The 22,576-nt window shown below is 37.3% G+C and overlaps 1 protein-coding gene and 1 pseudogene across 1 annotated transcript; both read left to right on the top strand.

The window, feature by feature from the left end:
* The first annotated feature begins 3,535 nt into the window (after nt 1-3,535).
* Nucleotides 3,536-16,460, top strand: LOC137944818 (transcription initiation factor TFIID subunit 14b-like; annotated as a pseudogene).
* A 4,294-nt stretch (nt 16,461-20,754) lies between these two features.
* Nucleotides 20,755-21,381, top strand: LOC137944817 (protein SMALL AUXIN UP-REGULATED RNA 12-like). Its single transcript, XM_068790578.1, has one exon. The coding sequence runs from the start codon at nt 20,855-20,857 to the stop codon at nt 21,167-21,169; it is 315 nt and encodes a 104-aa protein (XP_068646679.1). The 5' UTR covers nt 20,755-20,854; the 3' UTR covers nt 21,170-21,381.
* Nucleotides 21,382-22,576: the final 1,195 nt, after the last annotated feature.

Genomic DNA, 22,576 nt, shown 5'->3' with positions numbered 1-22,576 from the left:
ACTTCAACGAGGGAACGATGGGTTTCCGGTTACTGCGAGTGATTCATGCCAAGCAGATATTGTGGCAGCCTCTTACGAGGAATCGATCAGCTCCGGCTGCAGACGTCCCAATAGGCCATTTTGCAGTCTATGTTGGGGAGACCCAGAATCGTTTTGTAGTGCCCATATCCGTCTTGAAGAAGCCTTTCTTCCAGTGCTTACTGGAGAAAGCCGAGAAAGAGTTTGGTTTTTATCATCAAATGGGTGGTCTCACAATTCCTTGTAATGAAGATGTCTTCATGGCTCTTGCTTCTGAACTGGATAGTGCTTGTTTATGAGATTAGAGGAACAAGGGGAGCTACAACTAGGGGTGGCATCGAGCTGAGCTGAGCCAGAACCTGCTGGACTTAAATATTTCGAACTTGAGCTCGAGCCGAGCCTAGCCTCGAACCTAAAATTGTTATCGAACTCGAGCCCAATAATTTTAACCGAGTTTGAGCCGAACTCGAACTTCAACATTCATTTAAAACTTTTCAAAAATTACATGTGAGTTCGAGCTTCAACATACATTTAAAATTTTTCAAAAAATACATGTCAAATAAATAGTATATAAAGTTATACATACATTTTACATAAAATTGGGCCTTACCTCTACTTAAAATTAAGCATAAGGGTGGCATTGAATCCAGCTGAGTCTAAACCTTCCTATGTTCGAGCCGAGTTTGATTTAATGATTTCGAACTCGAGCTCGAGCCCACCTAGCCTCAAGCCTAAAATTGTAATCAAGCTCGAGCCTAATAATTTTAACCGAGTTCGAGCTTGAGCTCTAGCCGAGTTCAAAGTTAACCTACATTTAATACTCTACAAAAAATATATGTCAAATAAATTATCTATTAAATTATGCATACATTTTAAAAAAAAGAATGATAGGGGAGGTTCGGGATTGAATCTCGATAATGGATTAAAATCCACCAATATTAATATTTTTTACCCTAAATATTGTCGAACTTATTTTGTAATTTTTGAATCTGGCCATAAATTTACTATGACCTCCTTAGTGCCCCTCATTGAAAATTTATATTCTAGGAAACACTAGAAATGTTCCTAGGATACACATTTCCAAAAAAACCTTTAAATAAAATCCTATTACTATTAGAGAATTACTAGAAAATTACAAGAAATATTTTAAATTTTTCTTAAGAAAGTTAAATGGACCTCTTATTGCCTCTTCTAAATAAATAAATAAAAATTAATAATTAATCTAATATATTACTATACTTATCGATAAATTTTTAATCAAATAAAATATCAAACACAAAATTGCTTCATACTAATAGTATTATATCATCAACTGTCAAACACTTATTCAAAATTTTTCTATACGGCTTTCTACCCCATCTTGGCAAGAAAATCTTACTTAGAAAATTATATGATTTTTTAACAAGAATTTCTAATTAGAAAAATATTTTCAAAAAACATGAGGCACTAATGGTCCCTATATTTCTACTAAATATATTTTTTTAATATTTATTGAAAAAACCACTAATAGTCTCTAGAAACTTATTTATACTAAAATTAGAAAAATATTTTCAAAAAACATGAGGCACTAATGGTCCCTATATTTCTACTAAATATATTTTTTTAATATTTATTGAAAAAACCACTAATAGTCTCTAAAAACTTATTTTTACTAAAATATCATTTCAATTTCTTCAAGACCTGTGAGGAAGGGACAAAGAGTTCTTTTTTTTACTTGTTTATGATCTCGCACGTGTGAAATCGGTTTTATGATCTCGCATGTGTGACTTTCACACGTGCAAAATCGACTTCAGAGACGACATGATTAAAATGGGCGTGCTGTCTATGCTGATGGGTTTGTTTCAGCAGCCAAATTTAAAAAAGTCAGTGTGGATAGTAGTGCATATAACCTCTTGCACTTTTTGCCGATGTGAAGCGTGAAATCGACTTCAGAGACGATAGGATTAAAATGGGTGTGTTGTCTATGCTGATGGGTTTGGTTCAGCGGCCAAATTTAAAAAAGTTAGTGTGGACAGCAGTGCGTATAAGCCTCTTGCACTTGTTGCCTATGTGAAGGTGGAATCTGACAGTACTGCTGCCAGTGTGTTTGCAAATGTTGATAGCTTGACCAACCGAAATGGTGATGAAAAACTTATTTCTGAAGCTGTTGGAGCTAGGTCAAAGGTGATACGAACATTAAAGGGACGGTTTGAGAAGATTTATAAGGTGATTGGAGACAAGTACCAAGGGCTGCACCTGTACTTGACGAACCTGGATGACAACATAGATGATGAGAAGCTAAACCAATTGCTTTCTGAGTTTAGTCTACTTACTTCATGCAAGTTTTTTTCAGTGACCTTGTTAAATGTGTTGCGTGGTATATATGCTATCATAACAGGTAGTTCGCAGGCCAATGAACTTTGACATCTCTAAGAAGAAGAAGAAAAAGATAGAAGGCCAACGAACTTTGACATCTCTAAGAGGAAAAAAAAAGATAGAAGGCCAATGAACTTTGACATCTATAAGAAGAAAAAAAAAAGAAGGCCAATGAAATCACTCAAACCAATATTAACAAAGCACTTAGAGGGAAGATTATTTGCATGCATTTGAGTTTGCACCATTGGTAGCAATCATATTGGTTAGGTACTACGAGTTTTTCTAGAGATTTTCATACATATTTCTTTAAAAAATTATATCGAAAAATTTTCTAGGGGTTGTACATAATGAAATCTAATTAACCAAAAATAAATAAATAATACATATGAGAGAAAATCTTTATACGACTCAATATTGTAAAGTTAGGGTTTTTAATTCTCCTATCTTAACATTATATCTACAATAATGCTCTTGTTGGCATGGTGGGGCTACATATAGCTTCATCAAGTTTCACCATACAATAACATCCGACCTCGGCTCTTGTAGATGTAACTATGGATCAGCATTTGGTTTGTTCACGAGCACTAATACTCCCCTTCAAATTCATGTTGAAGAGAAAATAGAGTTTGATTTCAAGTGATGGTCTATCGGAGCCAAATGCTTTTATGAACATATCTATATTTGATCACCAATGGAAATAAAAATTACACTTCATTTTATAACCTTTCTCACATAAAATAACAATCAATTGATCCAATTTTATCACAATATATTTTTTGAGAACTAGTAATTGCACTTAATTTGAATATCACCCATGAACATATCTATATTTGATCACCAATGGAAATAAAAATTACACTTCATTTTATAACCTTTCTCACATAAAATAACATTCAATTGATCCAATTTTATCACAATATATTTTTTGAGAACTAGTAATTGCACTTAATTTGAATATCACCCTCATTGGAGTGCTCTACGACCAAAATTTTAATAAATTACAGTATGTTTGGTCCATGAACGAGGTAGCACTGAGATTATTAAAACCATGCCTCGTCTTTTAGTCGGAGAAGGCAAAGTCGGTTCGCATACACAGGACCCTGCCCTTCCTTTCTGCATTTCCTCTGTATTGGATGCATTCCTATCTTTCAAATTTGTTGCATTGCTTTTAAGCCTTTAAGGCTTTTCCTCTCTGCCCGGTCTGTCTTCTTCATGGTGAATCATACTTTCTTCCACTCTTCTTCGATTTTTCCCTCTCTAACTCGTGTTCGTCCATGCTTTGTAGTTTCCTTTTGCTTGTGTTGCGAGGAGAAAAAGTGCCACCAAATGCCCCATACTTCGTCGGGGAGAAAACACGGGGGAGACCAGTCCGACTGTGGCACTGCTCAAAAGACACCACGGGTAAAGAGGGTGGGAGTTGCAGAAGAGGCCGAGAAAAAGGTACTTGTAATTTTACTGGCATTGGTTATACTATGAAGAGCTCAACAATAACGGTCACTGTGCTGTCGTCTTCGTGCTAAAGTGAGAATCATTCAACTAAGACTTCTCAAATGGTAACAATTAGGTTCAAACCAAAAGACTGAAGGATGTGGAGATTAGCATTCCTATAGTATATGGAACAATCTCGTTTTGGCTCGGTAAAAAAGCCAGTGAGTGAGTGTTTCGAGCTGCATGTTCTGTGATGTGATGAAGTTGTGCTGAATTTTGAATGCATTTACATGTTTCACCCTGTAGAGGTCACTCGCATAAGTGGACTGTTTATGTTCGGGGGGCGACAAACGAAGATCTTAGTGCGGTAGTCAAGCGAGCAGTGTTTCAACTGCATCCCACTTTTAGTAATCCCACAAGGATCGTGGAATCGGCTCCCTTTGAAGTGTCGGAGTATGGGTGGGGAGAGTTTGAAATAGCCATCACCCTCTTTTTTCACAGTGATATTTGTGATAAGCAGTTGGACTTGTAAGTTTGTCTAATTTGCCACTTTCAAACTCTTAAACCTCTTTGTCATCTACTGGGATATGTGTCAACAAACTTATTTTTTAGTTAATCTTAACTAATCTTACAGGTATCATGGTCTCTAATTGTACCATGATGAAGATTCTGGACCTCAATCAACGAAAAAGCCTGTTATCGTGGAATCTTATGATGAGATTGTTTCCCCAAATCCCACGGAGAGCTTCTATGGTAAAATCCAAAATCATCCAGTGGCAATAGTACCGAGGCTACCTGCTGGAACAAGTTTACCTGCTCCAGGTTAGTCTCCATCTAATGCAATTTTTCTTGCTTTGTTGCTGTGGATTATAAAAAAAGACAAGTTTCTGTAACAGTACCTATTGAAAATACAAAAAGAAAAGGGGAGACAGCAAAGATCATCCTCTAAGTCAGTGGTTCCAGAATTTTTCAGAGGCAGACGAGGTGTCAAAACTTGCAGCTGCTCGTCAGCAAGTAAGATTATCAAACTCGTTTTGGTTTATGCTTGCTGTGGATTATGATTGCAATCTGATGGTAAGTTCGAAATAAATTATGGCAGATATATCTTTTTTGTGTTGAAATTGGACAGAAAATGAAAGATATGTTTGTTGCAATTGCATAGAAAAGGAAATGATTAGATTGCTTAGAAAATATTTCTTTGTGAAGGAATTGGATTCTTACTGCATCTATAGTCATTTGATAATGAGACTACCTAATAAGTAACTTCTATGGTGATAAAGGTGGACAGAATGCATTCTAGGGCATATGTTGGGCTTCATGAAGCCCATTCTCATTCAAGTGGGAACTTGGGTCACCTGATTTCTTTGAGTGGTCTTAGACAAAACGGTTATCCTTTGACAATTCTTGAGGGATGTTTGTTGTATGACTTGTTGAACAAGTTTTGGAGATAATGCGTTAAAAAAAAAATTATCAACAACAACAACAACAATGTTTTAGGAGATCTTGTTTTGCTAGGTACTTTCGGTTTAACTGGTACTCATGTGCCTTTTTATTTTGGAACTGTCAGAGAGTATGTTGTGATGCTGCCAAATCTAAAGCTTCAAGTTTTTGTTGGGTTGTTAGTGAGTCAGTGTTTGGTGAAAGTGAGAGAGAAAACCAGATCTGCCTTGTGATCGTTTAAGTTATTAAGACACGTTTTAGCTGTTAATTGTTTTACATACGTTAGAGCAGTTGAGAGGAATGACAATAATCAAAGGATTAAATTCAGGCATTTGCATTGTTCCTTTTTGCTGAAATCCTTCATTATAAAGTAGAGTAATAGAGGATAGAAAAACTCTATGTTTATGTTAGCATTTGACAGTCACTTTGGTATGAAAGGATGTTATAATTATTGGCTGGTTTTTTTCTGGTTTTATTTTAGATCTTTCAATTGCTGGAGCATAAGCTGAGTTCCATGAGGATGAAATCGAGGAGAAGATCCTTCAGCTAGAGGGTTCATGTTTTAGGCTTCTCTCCTAAGTCCTAGGAGAACCTGGCTCTTGTTTTAGGCTTCTTCTACTGCTAGTGTTTTTTTTTCAATAAGTGGTTTTTATGATTTTTTTAGAGGTTGAATTTTTCTATGCTTCATATTTACGTAAAAAGAAACAATAATTAATTCACAGAAGAAACTTGGTATTGCTATATGTCAATTTAGAATTTTTCTAGATCTCTGGATCTATCTTTCAATTGTTCTTTGCAATGTCCTCCCTTCTAAAATTGCTTCCTTTTTTTTCCATCAACATTCATTTTGAGGATGAGAAAAAAGCATTCATTAGAGGGGTCCAAAAGAGCACAGATACAAAGAAGGCCAAGATGAACCCCAAAGAAAACAAAGGACAACAATACTGCAAAGAAAATAATCATAATGGGAATGAGCTGCCAATAGAGAGGTGAGAGGTGCTGTCGAGCAGCTCCTCTCTAGGTAGTGAGCCGGCTACACTATTGGCCAACCTAGGAGTATGCAGCCAAGTGACTAAATTTTTTTTTTTTTTGATAAAAGTGATAATATTTAACAGAGAAAAAAACAAACTAAGGGGGCCTCCCGTTACAGCCATTGCGGGAAGGGAGGTCCCATGTTTAGCTCTATCTCATCAAATTACATAAAAAAGTCTCTCTGCCGGAACTTTCTTTCCCAAGTTCACATGATAACAATGGACGGATCACCTTCCACAAGGAGAGTGCAAGAGAAGCACTCCCTAATACAACTTGAGGTCTTGTAGGAGGGTTCTCAAGTCTGCCTCTGTGGACTTTTCTTCCATCAATATTACCAGTGCTACTTTAGCTTCACCTTTTATCTCCACTTGCTACTCTTCCTCCTTTCCATTGCTGCTCCATTCATTGTCTCTTTGTTAAAAATAGAAGATGAATTATGTGAGATCTTGAGAAGCACTTTGATAATGGTAGGTGGTGAAAGCACATAAACTTATTGTTATAGAAAAAGCTACATGAACATACAATAGTTAGTTGTAGATATTTGCTGTACATGCATGAGGCCGAGAAATACACTATCATGTCCTATGCAAAGCTACACCTGATCAGTATCAACAGGTGAGTTGCTGCATATCAGGGAAATGGAAAATGGTGATGGAACTAATTGTCATTGATGACCACCTCTTAGAGTTTATTTCTTCACTATTCTAGGGTGTCAGCCTGTTTATACAATTTCAAATCCAGCCATCTTAAGTATGTAGATGCCAAATGATATCAAAGAACAGGATGTCAGAAAGGTCAGTGGACAGCTAGTCTGAAAAATAGACTTCTACAAGTCCCTTGTTTAGTGATAAAACCTAGGATATAAGTATGTTGATATTGTACATAAATTTGATCAGAGCACACCAATCTGCTAGATTTAAGAAGAGAAGTCTGTCAAAGAGAAGAACAAAAAAAATCCCTTTATTGAGTTCCTTTAGTTCCTTTGTTGACCTTATGTCAAATGTAACATTGTTTGTAGAAAGTAGGACGGTGGGTTGGGTTTTAGAATGTTCAAGGTGATGAATTCTACTTTACTTGCTGACAGGTTGAGGAGATTAGCCTCTGAAAAGAGAGTATTATAGAGAGATTCATAACTACAATGGGCAAAGCCTTTCTAGGCTCTATCAATTAGCTTGTGTTCAGCCTGTCTCAGTTCATAATTCTTGATATAGTCATGAATCTCCCCTTGGCTACGGCCAACTTTAGAACTGCTTTACATGATATTGAAGCACAATAAGTGGTTGCACTTGTTGCTTCCTTGATGGACATTTCATAGCTGGAAGCAGTTCAGATATGCCAATTCGGTATCCAGCCCCACCCAGACAACTCTCTGTGGCCTCCTACTATGAACTACAAATGACCTATCAATCCAGAAGTATGTCTTGAATGCAGGTCTCTCATGGAGGCTCTAAGCCCTTCCAATGCGATTCATTCCATAATGATAGCATCCCAGGGGATGAACTGGAAAAAAGGAGAAGCTTCAAGTAGTTAATAAACTTTACAAAGTGTTGGGGTAGAGGAATCAGCAACGACATCCTGCTCCATTGTCCATTCATGCCTTCTCAAGCTTTATCTCCCCATGCACATTTCTGATACCATACTTTTCCCTATATCTTCCTCCACCCCCACCCCCACCCCGTCACCACCACCATGTGGGGTGCAATTTGAGATCATGAAAGCTCTATCATCCTAGTCTACTTCAGCCTGGTTCTGATCTGTGACTTGGCTGATGCGGAGATCTGATCTTTCTTTCTTATATGGAAGCTACTCTCAAGAGTTTTCTAGCCAGTTCTTTTTAAAGGTGATTCTGCCATTGTGCTCTTAGATGACCAATAAAGCAGCACCCTTTGGTGATTGGTCTGACACTATGGATCTTTGTTCGTTGATGACCATCTCTTGTCAGCATGTCCTCTGTTTAGTCTATGAAGTTCTATTATTTGGCAAAGGAGGGGTGTTTCGTGTCTTCCATTTTGTTGTGTCCAATTCTTCCTTGTACCATTAGGCATGAATTGTTCTTTCCCTTGTCCTGTCCTGAGGCATGAGATGTCCTTTTCCTTCGTTATTGTATTCTCTATTATTTAATTCAAAGCTTATAGCAATTTTTTTAAAAAAGAAAGTCTCTTTAAATTCTGAAAATATAGGAGAACACCTTGAGTTAATTCAGTTTCCTTGACCAATGCAAGTGACAAAATTGATTAGAGTGCCACTTTGAACTTGGATGTGAATTCCATAGATGAAGTTAGGCTTTTAAAATTTTCAAGGTGTATTTCTTGTAAAATATGAAGGAAAGAGAGTTGAGATAGAGAAGAGGTAAAGAAAAGAAGAAAGAAGGGTTTTGTAGAAGAGCGTACAGCTCTGGATCAGGGAAAAAAGGCGAGCCTTATCTCCCTTTATTAACTTAAGTCAAAGTAGGGTAAAAAGTCACAAATACCCTCTATACACTCACAAGCATATAACTCCTCACACACCTCCAAATAACATAAAAAATGGACTATAGACATACCTATAGATATTGAGTAAGATAATGTCCTCACTAGAAAATATAAACCATGACAAATGACAAAATTACCCCTCTTACTATTTTCTAACACTCTCCCTCAAGCTAGAGCATAGATGCCCATAAGTTCCAGCTTATTATAGAATCCCAAATTCATGTTTGCCCAATGCTTTTGTAAACATGTCACCAACTTGATCTCCTGGCCAAACATTGGGAGTAACAACCTCCTTCTTCACAACTGCATCTCGAAAAAACTAATAATCAACATCTAGATGTTTTGTTCTCTCGTGAAAAACTGGATTTTTTGCAATGAATATAGTGGCTTGATTATTACAATACATGTTTATAGGTTCATCACTCTGTAGATTCAATTCTTGGACAAGTGATCTCACCCACATCAACTTACTAACAATATGAGTCAAACTCTATACTTAACTTCAGCCCTAGATCGGGCCACAATATTTTGTTTCTTACTCCTCCAATGTATCAAGTTTCATCCTAAGGACGCACAATAGACTTTCTGTCAAGTTTAGATCTAACATAATTTGCATCTGAGAAGGCTTCTATCTTTAAGGAACCATGACGTTTAAAGAATAACTCCTGTCTAGGTGAACCCTTCAAATATCTCAATATTCTCTGAGTAGCTTCGAGATGTAATTTGCATGGACGATCCATGAACTGACTGACCACGTTGACAGAAAAGATATATCGGGACAAGTAACTATGGCATAGATCAGTTTTCCAATTAATCTATGATATTGTCTTGTCCTTGAGTTCATCGCTATGCTCATCATGATGGTCATGACCAACTTTCATAGGAGTCTCCACTGGTTTCACCTCTGACAAGCCATACTTTTATAACATATCTATGATATATTTCTGGTGTCAATACGAGTCTTGCCTTGCTTCTAGCCACCTCAATTCCAAGAAAATACTTCAAGGAACTGAGATTTTTATTTTGGAAATACTTAGAAAGACGTATCTTTACCTCCTTAATACCCTTTATATCATTCCCAGATAAAATGATATCATCTATATATACTAGTAGAACTACAATACCAGATGGCCTCTTCATGACAAATAGGGAGTGATCATAGTGGCTCTGAAAGAACCCAAAGGACATAACAACCTGGCTAAAATTTTCAAACCATGCCCTAGGGGCTCTGTTTGAGATCATATATTACCTTCTTGAGTCTAAAAACCTTTCCAATATTCCCATGAGTAACATACCCAGGTGGTTATTCCATATACACCTCTTCTTCTAGGTCACCATACAAGAAGGTGAATTTTCTTCTGCTTTATTAATACATCTTCAAAAAAAAAAAAAAACCATACAAGAAGGTGCTTTTTTATATCCGATTGAAATAATGGCCAACCTTGGTTCATAGCAACAAATACTAAAATATGTACCAAAGTTAGTTGGGTTACTGGAGAGAAGGTTTCAAACACATCAATGTTATATGTTGAGTGTATCTCTTTGCTACCATCCGAACCTTATAGCGCTCAAAGGAACCATTTGTCCTGTATTTTATAGAGTATACCTAGTGACATCCAACTACAATAGCACCATGATGCAAATCACACAAAACCCATGTGCCTCCATCTCAATATCAATAGCTTGCTTCTATTGAGGGATAAGAGAGCATCCTGCACAAATGAAAAAACTTTGTAGGAAGACGAGGACAAAGCAAACTTTTTGTATTGGTGAAATAAGGAATCAAAGGACACATAATTGAACAACGCATATCTACTAGACTTACGTACACCTTTCTGAATGGCAATAGGAAGGTTCAAATCACTACCACAAGATCAACAGACGAAAAGGATACTAGAACTAGCGAGAGAGAGGGAATTGGTGCTTGGTGCTGGGTGCTAGGTGACACATCTTTTGTAGTACACCTTTAATGGTTTATTTATGGTAATAGCTAGTGAGAAATAAGGAGCATTCTCCATAGGAGCGGGAACAACAATTTTCGGACCCGTAAAAGGTGGAATAATATCCATGGTAGCTGAAGAAAAGAAGGGGACATCTTAAAAAAATATCACGTCAGCAGATACAATGTCTCTCTAGTGGAGGGAGAGAAACATTTGTACCCCTTCTGTGTATAAGAATACCCCACATTAACACCTGACTAAAAACTTTTCCCCCAAGAATAGAAGAAAGCATTATGTTGATAAAGAAGCAAGCAGTGAGAACTGCATCAACCCAATATGATTTGGGAACACTCATATGAAGAAGCACGTGCAACTTCCAATAGGTGACGATTCTTGCCTTCAGCTACCCAATTTTGTTGAGGAGTAAACACACATGAAGATTGGTGAATAGTGCCATGACTCTGGTAGGACTTATCAAATTTTTTATTCATAACCTCCAATTCATTATCAATGCGACGAACAGGAAGAGAAGCATCAAAGTGGGTCTTTATCTCATTATAAAAATTTTGAAATACAAAAACACTTCAGATTTCTCTTGTGGGAGATATACCCAAGTACATCAACTAAAGTCATCGAAAGAAAATACTTGTAACTAAAGACACTCGACACGTAACACGATCTCCATACATCTGAGTAAACAATTTCAAATAAACTACTACTTGTGTGGTTTAAGGGGAACGAAGTCCCATGATGCTTGAACAGTTGTTCCTTACAATTCACACTAAAAAGATAAACTGGAAGGAAAATCAGGAAATAGCTGAATCAACTTTGTTGGAGACAAATGTCCTAACTATTGATTCCATTGAAGGGCAATACTGTAGCATGAAGATGATGGGAAGGAGATTGTGAGTGACTTTCTTGATGATATAGTCCACATCTCTCACACTTGGAACTAGTTGTCCTCCTCGTCGTGAGATCCTAAAAAACTCAATGAGATGGTACTAACAACAGATTAAGTAGAAATTTTAGAACAATTAACACTGATTGAGGTGACATAAACAAAGATGGGATAAGTATACCCATTCCTTGAATTGATGACACCAACCCATCAGCTAAGTGACATGCTTAATGATAGATGACTCCTTTAAATCAGAAAATAGGGACGGCATACCTGACATATGAATAGTAGTTCTTGAGTCAAGAACCCAAATAGAGATAAGACGCACATGTAGGGCTGACATACTTGAACTAGCTATTGTGGTAGTGGGAAGGTAAGGTTGAGCTACAAATGCTAAGGTAGTGCATATAGCTGCCAATTGTGCCATGCATTGGGCAAGTACCTGCATCTCATCAGGTGCTCTTGGTACAATACTTTCTATGAACCTAGTGGATGTCTCAGTGTTCTTATGAACAAGGAAATTTGCCCATGCAAGCTTACCAAATTTACTCTATGACTTATCAGAGAAATGGTTGGAGCGGCCATAATGAATACATTTCCTTTCAGGTCTAGTATCACCTTGGCCTCTACCTCTATTGTTTCAACCACGACCTCTAATTGATTCTAAGTTACCTGTAATGTGAAGGGCAGACACATCAACATGCTTAGCTTCTTTACTCCCCCTGGATGTAATGGCAGTCTCTACATACATAATTCTGTTAAATGCAATGGATAAGCACGAAATGTCATTTGAGGCCAACATTTGTGCCCTAACTACATCAAAGTCGGTCTATGCCATCCAGAAATTTTAGCTATATGAAGTTGTTCTTATTGTTTCCTCAGTTCTCTCTCATCAGTAGTGAAGGGGTAAAAAATACTTCTTCTATAGAACTCCTAACATCTCGCTATAGTAAACTTATCTCTCACCATACTTGAGGCTAAATAATTTTGTATAAAATTTATAAACATGGGACAAATTGCTCTCATGAGTATATAGGGCTTTTAGAGACATCCACAACTCATTTGCAGTCTCGCAATTTATAATTTAATTCCTTAACTTGGAACAAATGTTGTTGATTAGCCAGGTCATAACCTAGCTATCTTCTGCGTCCTAATCATCATTCAAGGGACCTAGTGGATCTTACCTAATGAATTTAGATTTCCTCTTGGCTTTGAGGTATAAACTAATGATTTTGACAAGCTGAGATAATTTTACCCATTTAACCTCTCAAAAGTAATAAAGATCAAATTGTTTCCATTTGAGCTTCCAGAATCCCTTGAGGGGGTGATTATTTCTCAAGCAACTACAACTTTGTACAAAACAACCACCTGCTTAGACTCTATGGGCCTTGCGTTTGTGCAATTGCACACATAAGCAATAATTCAGAATGTGCACAAAGAACAAAAACTTCCACTTCAACACTTCCTAGAAATCAACCAAGCCAAATGACCCACTTAGGGCACTAACCAAGCTTTAAACTGCTCTAAAGGCAGTAGAATTTTTGACAACCAGTCAAACCAAACCTTTAAATCCGTCCTTTTTATGAGATACTGGTTTCAATCAAGGAGGAGAAGATACTTCACATGCTTGTAACCAAGACCTCCTACTCTGATACCTTGTAAAATAATGAAGGAAAGAGAGTTCAAAGAGAGAAGAGATAAGGAAACAAAGAAAGAAGTATTAAGGAGAAGAGCATACAGTTCTGGATCAGGGCAAAAAGTCTTGCATCTCCCTTTATTAACTTGAGTGAAAAGAGGGTAAAAAGTCACAAATACATTCTATACACTTACAAGCATATAACTCCTCACACACACCTCCAAATTACATAAAAAATTGGATTATAGACACACCTTTAGAGACTGAGTAAGATAGTGTCCTTACTAGAAAATACGGACCATGTCAAATGACAAAATTACCTCTCAATACTGTTTTCTAACATATCTAAAGGCTAGAACTGTAGAGAGCATGGACCTGGGTGAATCCTTAGATGATCAAGTGCTTGAAAGGCTATTTCCCCCAAAAAAAGTGCTTGAAAGATTTGATCAATTGAGTTACCAAGAATCAGAATGTGGCTGCCATGTGTAATTTAAGTTTGGTCTAATTTCTGTTTCTTCGATTAAAAGGTTGTTTTTGGAGCCCCTAGTGAGGCTAGGGATAAGGTTATTTTTTTGAAAAAGAGGATTTGAGTATGAGAAATAAGGTACTACGGACTAGATCAAAAGCCCATAGTAGGACTTTTTCGTTACTCAACTATTTATCACCTCATTTTTTTTGTTGAAATTAGAAGCAGAATCAGTTGGCCACTCTAATTACAGGTATGTAGAAGGGAAGCTGCTTGACCTTATCAACGTTGTAATGACCGTTAACTTTACAGACATTTTAGATGCCATACTGACCCAATACTACTCATCTGATCTATACTTGCAAAGTCAAACTGTGGAACTAGTTATGGCTGCTTGAGTTTCTTAAATCAACATTGCATGACTTTCCTGTCCAAATACAAGTAAGCAAACACTTTCCAAAAAACCAATTCAAGTAAATAAGAAAATCTAGAAACTGAGAAGTTCCCCATCAAGCAAAGATAGAAAATGATTGGAACTTGAATCACTTCAAAAAAATGAACAATAGAATATTTCATGACTATGACTAATTTTTAGGAACCATTTTTTCTTATCTACACTTTCTAGGGGAGAGACGTTACAAAAAGGAATGAACCATTAGACTTTGTTCTCTTCTTATGAAAAACTGAAAAGGAGAAAACAGAAGAAATAAATTAGTATACTAAATTGCTAGTTTGCATGAATTGGCAGGAAGTTAGAATTTTCAGTATATCAGACACGGGCATATAACCTCTTACAATATCCTACTCATGCCAGAGTCGTCAAGGCTTTCTCGAGTTATTGCTAAGCCTCATTTCCATGTGTCAGGGTATTCGTCAGTAGGTGTATTTCTGCCTAATGTTGATTTTCGAGGCACACCTGCACATTGGGCACAAGAGATGGAACAGAAAATCTGATGATATCAATAAAAACCATTGTCAATGGGGTTGATCTTCAGAACATGTCTTTAACCCTCTTTGGCTCGTCAATTTCAGCTCGATGGTTACATGTGGGTAGCTTGGTTTCTGAAGTTATGCGCCTAAGTCTCTTAGGGAGGCTTAGTGTGCACATGTAATCAAAATTTATAGAAATAAAATAAAAATATATACACTTGCCAGCATGACAATGAATTAGAGCCCAGCAAAAATTACTTGATGATATTCTACTGCATCTTACTTTGAAGGGCAAATTTAATCTTGGAAACTGACTAATTTTGAAATGATAAGTATCATGCTTTTTGGTACTCTTTGAAATAGAGCTTTTCAAGTGGTCAATGAATAGAGGAATGGAGCATGGATTATCCTTTAATGTCTCTGCTAAAAAAATTATTTAATGACTCTATTTTTAGCACTTTTCTTAGTCCCATGGTCATGTCTCAATCACATGAATTCTCATGATTTTTGCTTCCCGGGCATGTTTGTATGCGCATATTTGTTTATCAAAATGCACGACGATCTATTATTTTGTTGGAATATCTCATATATTCACTCTGAATGTCTCTCAAACAATTATATACTTCTTTGTAGCTGAGTAGGGAAACTGGAACAGTGAATGGGGTTTTAACCCTCCTCAAAGTTACATAACATTGTGGGAAGCGCTTCCATATTTTTTGAAGAGCTTTTGCAGAGCTTTTGTAGAGCTACAACTAATTAGCGCATAACCAACCAGTCCGCCACATTCTAGAAAAAAAAGAAGTCCACCAAACCATTTACTCTATCGTATTGTACAACCTTTTGAAACTTTGGCCAATTATGTCTAATTCTGTTGAGTGCAGGCTAATTATCAATTCCACGTCTCCTCATAACTAAATGACAAAACGCAGGTAAAATGGTCCCATTCTGATACTGTGTTGAAATCTGTGTTCAGTGCACAATGCTGTGTTGAAGTCAAACTCACTTTGATCACCTTATGTAACTTTAGGTTGGTGTAATCCATAATAATCATACCAAGTACTGCATGCTGGGTTAGTGCCATTGATAATAATATATTATTGCAATCAATAGTACCATGTTAAATGGGAGCATGTTTCTGTTGTTAAAGTTATATATTGTTGTTATAAATTAGTATACAATTAGGTATTCAACCAAATTAGCTGTATAATCTGTAAAAATTTCTAAGTTTTTAACACAAATCATTTCACCCAATTACACTTCTATTTTCTAACAATTATATAGATACCTGTTTGCCCATGAGCCAAATAATAGAGCTTGTCAAATAGGTGACAAGCAGCATATTGCATTCAAAATAATTCATGCAGCTCTCCCTTGGAAGAAATTTTACTCTGAAGTTCTCTTATATTGCACTTGACTTTTTCAAGTGTTATTGTAGAATAAAAGCTCGTCTATATCAGTGAATAGTTTAACCATAGACAGCCGATGACATTAGATCTTCAATGTTGGTGCTTTATTGCAGGTTCAGGCTCATATTGTTAAGGTCAAGAGGCAGTTGAGTATGATTGATGGACCATCTCAACTCTCGAGACCAGCTTCAGTTTCTGGTCAGTAAAACCACTGAGTGCAACTAGATCGAAAAAGATGCAAGTACGAAGATGGAAAACATGTGTGAGAATCTCTTCGAACGAGTATATGTCTTTCCTGTATCATGACAGAGCAAAAAAAATTAGTGTATGCTATTTGGTTCTGTTTGAGCAAATTCTCATTTTCTTTTCTTGTCTGTTCTTTTCCATGGGTTCCAAACAGACCCATGAATGGACAGCACTACTCTTCATTTCACGCTCAAGGGTCGTTTATTTGTGCATCGGTGCTACAAATGTTGTCGCCTTTGCGGAAAGTGAAGACAGTTGTTTGAAGTAACGTTTCAGAGGGAAGTGTCCCCATGGTCATGAGCAGAGGGAGCCTGCAGGATTTGGTTGTTGAGTAGAGATTAGGAGACCCATTAGTGTTCTGTGTGGTATTTTCAGATGGTACTAGTGTTCAATGCTCAGTCTAGTCGCAGTCGATTATTGAACCAGGAAAGAGGGCATACGGACTTTGTTTGGTGACAGGGAAAGTGGGAAACAACAAACAAGAGCAGTAAAAGGAATACTGAAACGAAGTTGAAACATTATTTTCAGATTGTGCTGAAATATCACATATGCTACGGTGTAATAGAATGCCATTTGGAGTACATGATAAGTACAGCAATTAAACAAAACGTAGTTGTTGAATTGGAAATACGTATATATGTGTATATCATGCTATTATTTTTATAAATGTATTTATGGATAAAAGACAGCTGGAGTTGCTCAGTTGGTTAGAGCGTGTGGCTGTTAACCACAAGGTCGAAGGTTCAACCCCTTCCTCTAGCGCCTTAGTTAATTATTTTCATCCTTGATTTGACTAGGGGTGAAGGAAGAGACTATTTAAACACCCTTTTTTTTTTTTTAACAATATTCATTTTTAAGTACAAAATTTGATGAAATGGCATATCTCTCTTGAAGTGAAAACCTGTTAGACCCACATAGAGTCATTATAAAATATTCATGCATCATTGTAACATAGCAAACAGGAGAATATATCAAACATTAATTGACCATTATTATTCTCAAAAATAGTTAATATAACACGAGAAAACAGCTTCAGAAATGTTTCATCAGTTTACACGCAAAGATTGTTAGACTTGAAGTGGAAAGGTATCGGTTCCTTTCCAAATCAAAGATGTCAAACTCTTCAGGGTTTGTTTGGAACTCCATGGAAAAGAAAATAAAATTAATTATTTTTATCCTTGATTTGACTAGGAGAGAAGGAAGAGACTATTTAAACACCCATTTTTTTTTAACAATATTCATTTTTAAGTACAAAATTTGATGAAATGGCAGGTATTTTTATCTCTCTTGAAGTGAAAACCTATTAGACCCAAATATAGTCATTATCAAACATTCATGCATCATTGTATGCAAACAGGAGAAGATATCAAACATTAATTGACCATTATTATTCTCAAAAATAATTAATATAACACGAGAAAACAGCTTCAAAAATGTTTCATCGGTGGTTTACACGCAAAAATTGTTAGACTTGAAGTGGAAAGGTATCGGTTCCTTTCCAAATCAGAGATGTCAAACTCTTCGGGGTTTGTTTGGAACTCCAAGGAAAAGAAAATAAAATTTTGATAATTATTATTCCTAAAAATAGTTAATAAAAACAAAAATCTGATCATTATCTCATTTTCACTTACTGTTGGTTAAATTCTCATTTTTTTTTCTTTTCTAGGGGTTCCAAAGAGATCCTTAATGACTCGATCCATTTATAGAAGCAAAGAATACGATAATTATCTCCTACCAATTGGATGATACCTATAATTATTTCCATTCTGCCCCACTGGACTACCCTACGGGAGGGCAACCCCATTCCTCCCTGTCTCTTTGGAAGGGCCTTCCCTCCCTCCATGTTAAATCCTGGATTAGTATATGATATTATAGGTATTATAGGTATGGGTCCCTGTGTTTTTAAGCTGCTCCCTTTGAAAACCCAAATCATCAGACAAATAGTCAAAATTTCTTCACTGAATTTGGACTTTTAGAATCCCTTTGTTTTCTTTCTTATTGGCATCTTCAGCCAACCGATCACGCAGTTAGGGAAGCCTCACCCCAAACAAGGGTCCTACTTTGGACCATTGAACGGAAACACCGAATACAGGTTTATAATTTCCAAATTAATATATTAACCACCCATTCTTCGGTTACATGAGGATGCTTCTTGCCCTTTCAGTTTGTTGATGGTTGGTTGCTCCTGCAACTGTTCTTTTTTTCTTCTGATATCATCATCTTATCTCATGGTCTTCGTCCCTGTCTCGACTTTGCCTGTTGGTTATGAAAAAACCCTTTGCTGTGCTTAGGAAGAGTTGGTAGGAGTGTCTGTTCTGGGTTTTATTAGAGGAATGAAACGGGTGAGACTGTAGAGTTGATCTCATATGGAAGCCTTACAGTGTTGTCTTTATGTGTGGAGAGAAATAAGAGGCAAGGTAACATGGCCTTCATGTGCGAAACACAGAGAAGAGAGTCCTTTTCATGCCCCAACAGAAATACCTTTGGAAGTAGCCACTAGTCCCTCTTGGCCGTTTTTCAATTTGGATGGAATCTTTAGGCACTGGGTTTCCTCTCTTGTATCTGATCTCAATCTTTCTTTCCCCAACGAACGTCATTCACAGAACATGGCTTCTGTTCGTTTTCTCTACTCCCTGAATGTGACTCATGGCCGACCCAATCACCTCAGAAACGCTGACCCCTTTTCTCTCTCTGCCCCACCACCTACTTCATGTATTTACTGGAGGAATTGATGAGAAAAAAAGAGAGGGAGTTCAGTGTAATTTGTCTTATGAATCCTACAAGAGATGATCACTTCTATCCACTAAGCTGCTGCATTTGGAATTAGGATCCTTGGAAAGGGTGGGTACCTCTTGATGTTGCAGCACCATTAAATAGAGCAATGAAAGACATTTGGACCCTATTTTCATGAAGGAAGACAATCATTCCAATGGTCCTTCCCAATCTTTGAGCTAGTTGTGTTGTGGCCAGTGAACCAAATCTGAAAGATTATGTGAATACTGTTGTGAAGGGGGAAGATGAGAGGGAGAGGGAGAGGGAGAGAGAGAAAGACAGAGGGGAAGGTGTAGGTGAGGTATTTACTATTGAGATGGCTCTCTGAAGTCTGAACCTTAGAACATGGCCCCCATGGCCAGGCTAGAGAAGAATCAGTGGATCGTATCTTCTGGGGCCTTAACTTTGATTGAAACCCATCTATATATGTGGTGATGCTCTCAGTTGGAGGATCACATGCCCTCCAAATCTTTATTGCTCAAACCTGCTCTTCTCAACCAATACCCTCTCTGCTGCTGTAGTTTGTGTGGGATTCAGATTTTCAGGTTATACATAAGATGTATCCTCCATCTATTAAGTACACAGAAGAAGACTGTAAGGGATGAAGATAAAGGAGGGGAAAGGTCTACAGTAAACTAGTTTCATACATCACCATTCAGTACACAGAGAAGTAAAATCATGCAGAAAAAGGAGCTACAGAAATGAAAAAAAAAAAAAAAACTGCTTTCGTAAGTACATAAGTATCTTTGGATTTGGAAAGTTTCGAAATACGAGCTATAAAAGAGACAACAGAAAGAGTAGATTTATAGTATAGTTCTTGAAGACATTAAAGCTGCTTTAAGCAGTCATTGATTGGGTACAGGGTCAAGACCTGCAATTCAGTAGGAAAAACACATGGGTTCTGCAGTTTCTGGGCATTTAGAACTGAAAGATAGTTCCCTTTCTGAGCAAATCGATCCGCAGAATCACACACCTTGCAAAGCAAAAACATCCAGACCCCCACACTACCGTACTCCCCTGTACAATCACTTTTCTCATTGTTGACTTCTTCATTGGAGATAGGAAAAGAAAAGTTAAAAACTCAAGAACAGCAAGACGAAAAAGACTGAATAAAATTTAAACTTTAAAGAGTTCACATTAGCAGGCTGGATCGATAAAGGAGATCTGGATGCTTTTATTTCCGCAATTATGAGACAGGAGTACTAATATTATGGGAAATGGAGCCGGTTTGATGTGAAAACGAGAGAGATTATGAGAACTACTGCTTAAAGAAGCCAAAAGCAGGGAGCAGTGAAAAAAAAAACAGGTGACTTGAGAATTGAATCTGTTCCCAAAACAAGCAGACACAATATGGGAAACCAAGAGTCGGTTGCCACTTAATCTTCAAACCCAAAACGCAGAGAAAATGACATGGTTGATGGAAGAGAGGAGGTTTTTTTTTGTTTTCTTTTTTCTTGAAGGAGTGATGGCCCCATGAAAGTTGCTGGTGAAAGAAACGGCCTATGAGAGAGAAAGGGAGGACCCATGTTGTCTTTTGGAGGGGCAGCAGAGGGATTAAGACCAATTGGTTTGGCCATCAACATGTCCTTGCTACTCACACACTCCCCAAAACACCCGTGGTCTGTCCTTTGCCCCCACAGCCCACATGACTTTGTTCTCTCTCACCTCTCCATAAATACGCCTCTCAGCCTTTCCTCTCTTCAGTCATCACTCACCCCTCACCACCTTTCTTCTCCTCTCCACAGCTTCTCTCTCTCTCTCTCTCTATATCTCTCTCTGAGGATTTTCTTCGTCTTCTTCTCTTGCATTTGCTTCAATGGCGATCCGGAAAGTAAACAAAATTCCTCAAACTGCTGTTATCAAGCAAATTCTTAAAAGATGCTCCAGCCTCGGGAAAAAGCAAGGCTACGACTCGGATGGTCTCCCGGTGGACGTACCCAAAGGACACTTCGCCGTGTATGTTGGAGAGAAGAGGAGCAGATTCATAGTCCCCATCTCTTACTTAACTCATCCGGAGTTCCAAATCCTTCTGCAACGAGCTGAAGAAGAGTTCGGGTTCGATCATGATATGGGTCTCACCATCCCTTGCGAGGAAGTCGTGTTTAGATCTCTAACTAACATGCTCAGATGAAGCCGGGAAAGACGATTGGAGTAGGAGAAGAAGTTGTTCCCTCGGCTGTTTTTGCTTGTTCTCTTTCATTGGTTTATCCTGATATTGTTCAATGATTCTGACCCAAGACCCATGATTTTTTTTTTCTGGGTTGGATTTGTATATTGTGATCTCGAATTACTTACAGCCCTCTGAGTGCTGATCGATGAAGGGTGATTCCCTTTTTTGCACAACTGATTTTCGTCTTTTTTCCTTTTCAATTCTTCAACTCTCAGTTGCAATCAAGAGTCGTGAGCGTACAAACTGGTAGCCTCCTATATTTATTCTACCCATCGACATGAAAACCAGAATCTCTTCTATCAACAAACCATTAAGAACATGTGTGGACTTCGCAACAGTTTCAGAGGAATCTATCCAACGGTAAATGTCAGAAAATGTAGAGAAAAAACATCCCAGAGTTTTGTTTCGAAAGAATCTTTTCCGGACGCTTCATGGTTTCTTTTGCTTCGGCATAGAACTCCTTGTTTACATTTGAGTATCCCGATCACCATTACACTTCTCCATACGCAAATCCTTCTGTAACAATAGCATGCAGCTTCAGTTGCAAGTTGAAATCAAGAATGAGGACGTTTTGTACTTTTTACAGAGAGTTGATTTGGTAGATCCAGCGACAAGATAGAAAACCATCCAAAAGATCAAATTGCAAGAAATTAAAAGGATAAACAAATAACAGCTGTTTCGAATTGATATGTCTGAATGCTTGTTTCATTTTTTATTTTTATATTTTCATCACCCTTTGGATTTTGACTCCTTTCAAAAAAAATTGATCATAAAATTTCACCGGAAATCATTCAAAATAACTTTACCATTTTATCTCTCTCCAACTCCAGTTTATAACAGTTGCAGTAAGATCCCACCCTTAAGACTTATAGAATGATAGCTTGATCTCTTTATGTAAATAGAAAAGTACAAGTAGTCCCATGGTCCTCTCATGAGACTACGAGGAATAATCCTTGATCATTTCTTTCAGAGAAGAGAACTGATGGAAATAAGAACAAATTCCCCGTGCCAATTCTCATTAAAATTATTGTTTCTTTCTCTGTCAATTGCTTGTTCTTTCAACATCAGTATCAGTCTAAGACTTGAAAAGGTTTAAACATATCCATAGCTTTCTTCTTTTTGTTTCTCCTAGCTTGCAATAAAATTCCAATTCCTTCCGAAAGAGAAAAGAGAGCATTCGACCTAACAAAAACAAACCTTAATCTCCTTTTTTTAAGTGGGAAAAGCTGATCAGCTTTGAGCCAGTAAAACCAAATCATGGGTGCCCTTTGTCCTCCATGAAAAGGCCCTGTAAGGGTGGCTCTCCTCAAAACTGTTCTTTCCCCCCCTCATATTTTCTCCAAATAATAGTGGAAAGAGGCCCCATGA

Source organism: Aristolochia californica, unplaced genomic scaffold, assembly GCF_029961685.1.
Source record: "Aristolochia californica isolate CCGP_79_NKW_82.1479 unplaced genomic scaffold, dmAriCali1.0.hap1 SCAF_11, whole genome shotgun sequence".
Lineage (NCBI taxonomy): Eukaryota > Viridiplantae > Streptophyta > Magnoliopsida > Piperales > Aristolochiaceae > Aristolochia > Aristolochia californica.
Note: the sequence above shows the minus strand (reverse complement) of the source record. Positions and strands in the feature narration are given on the sequence as shown.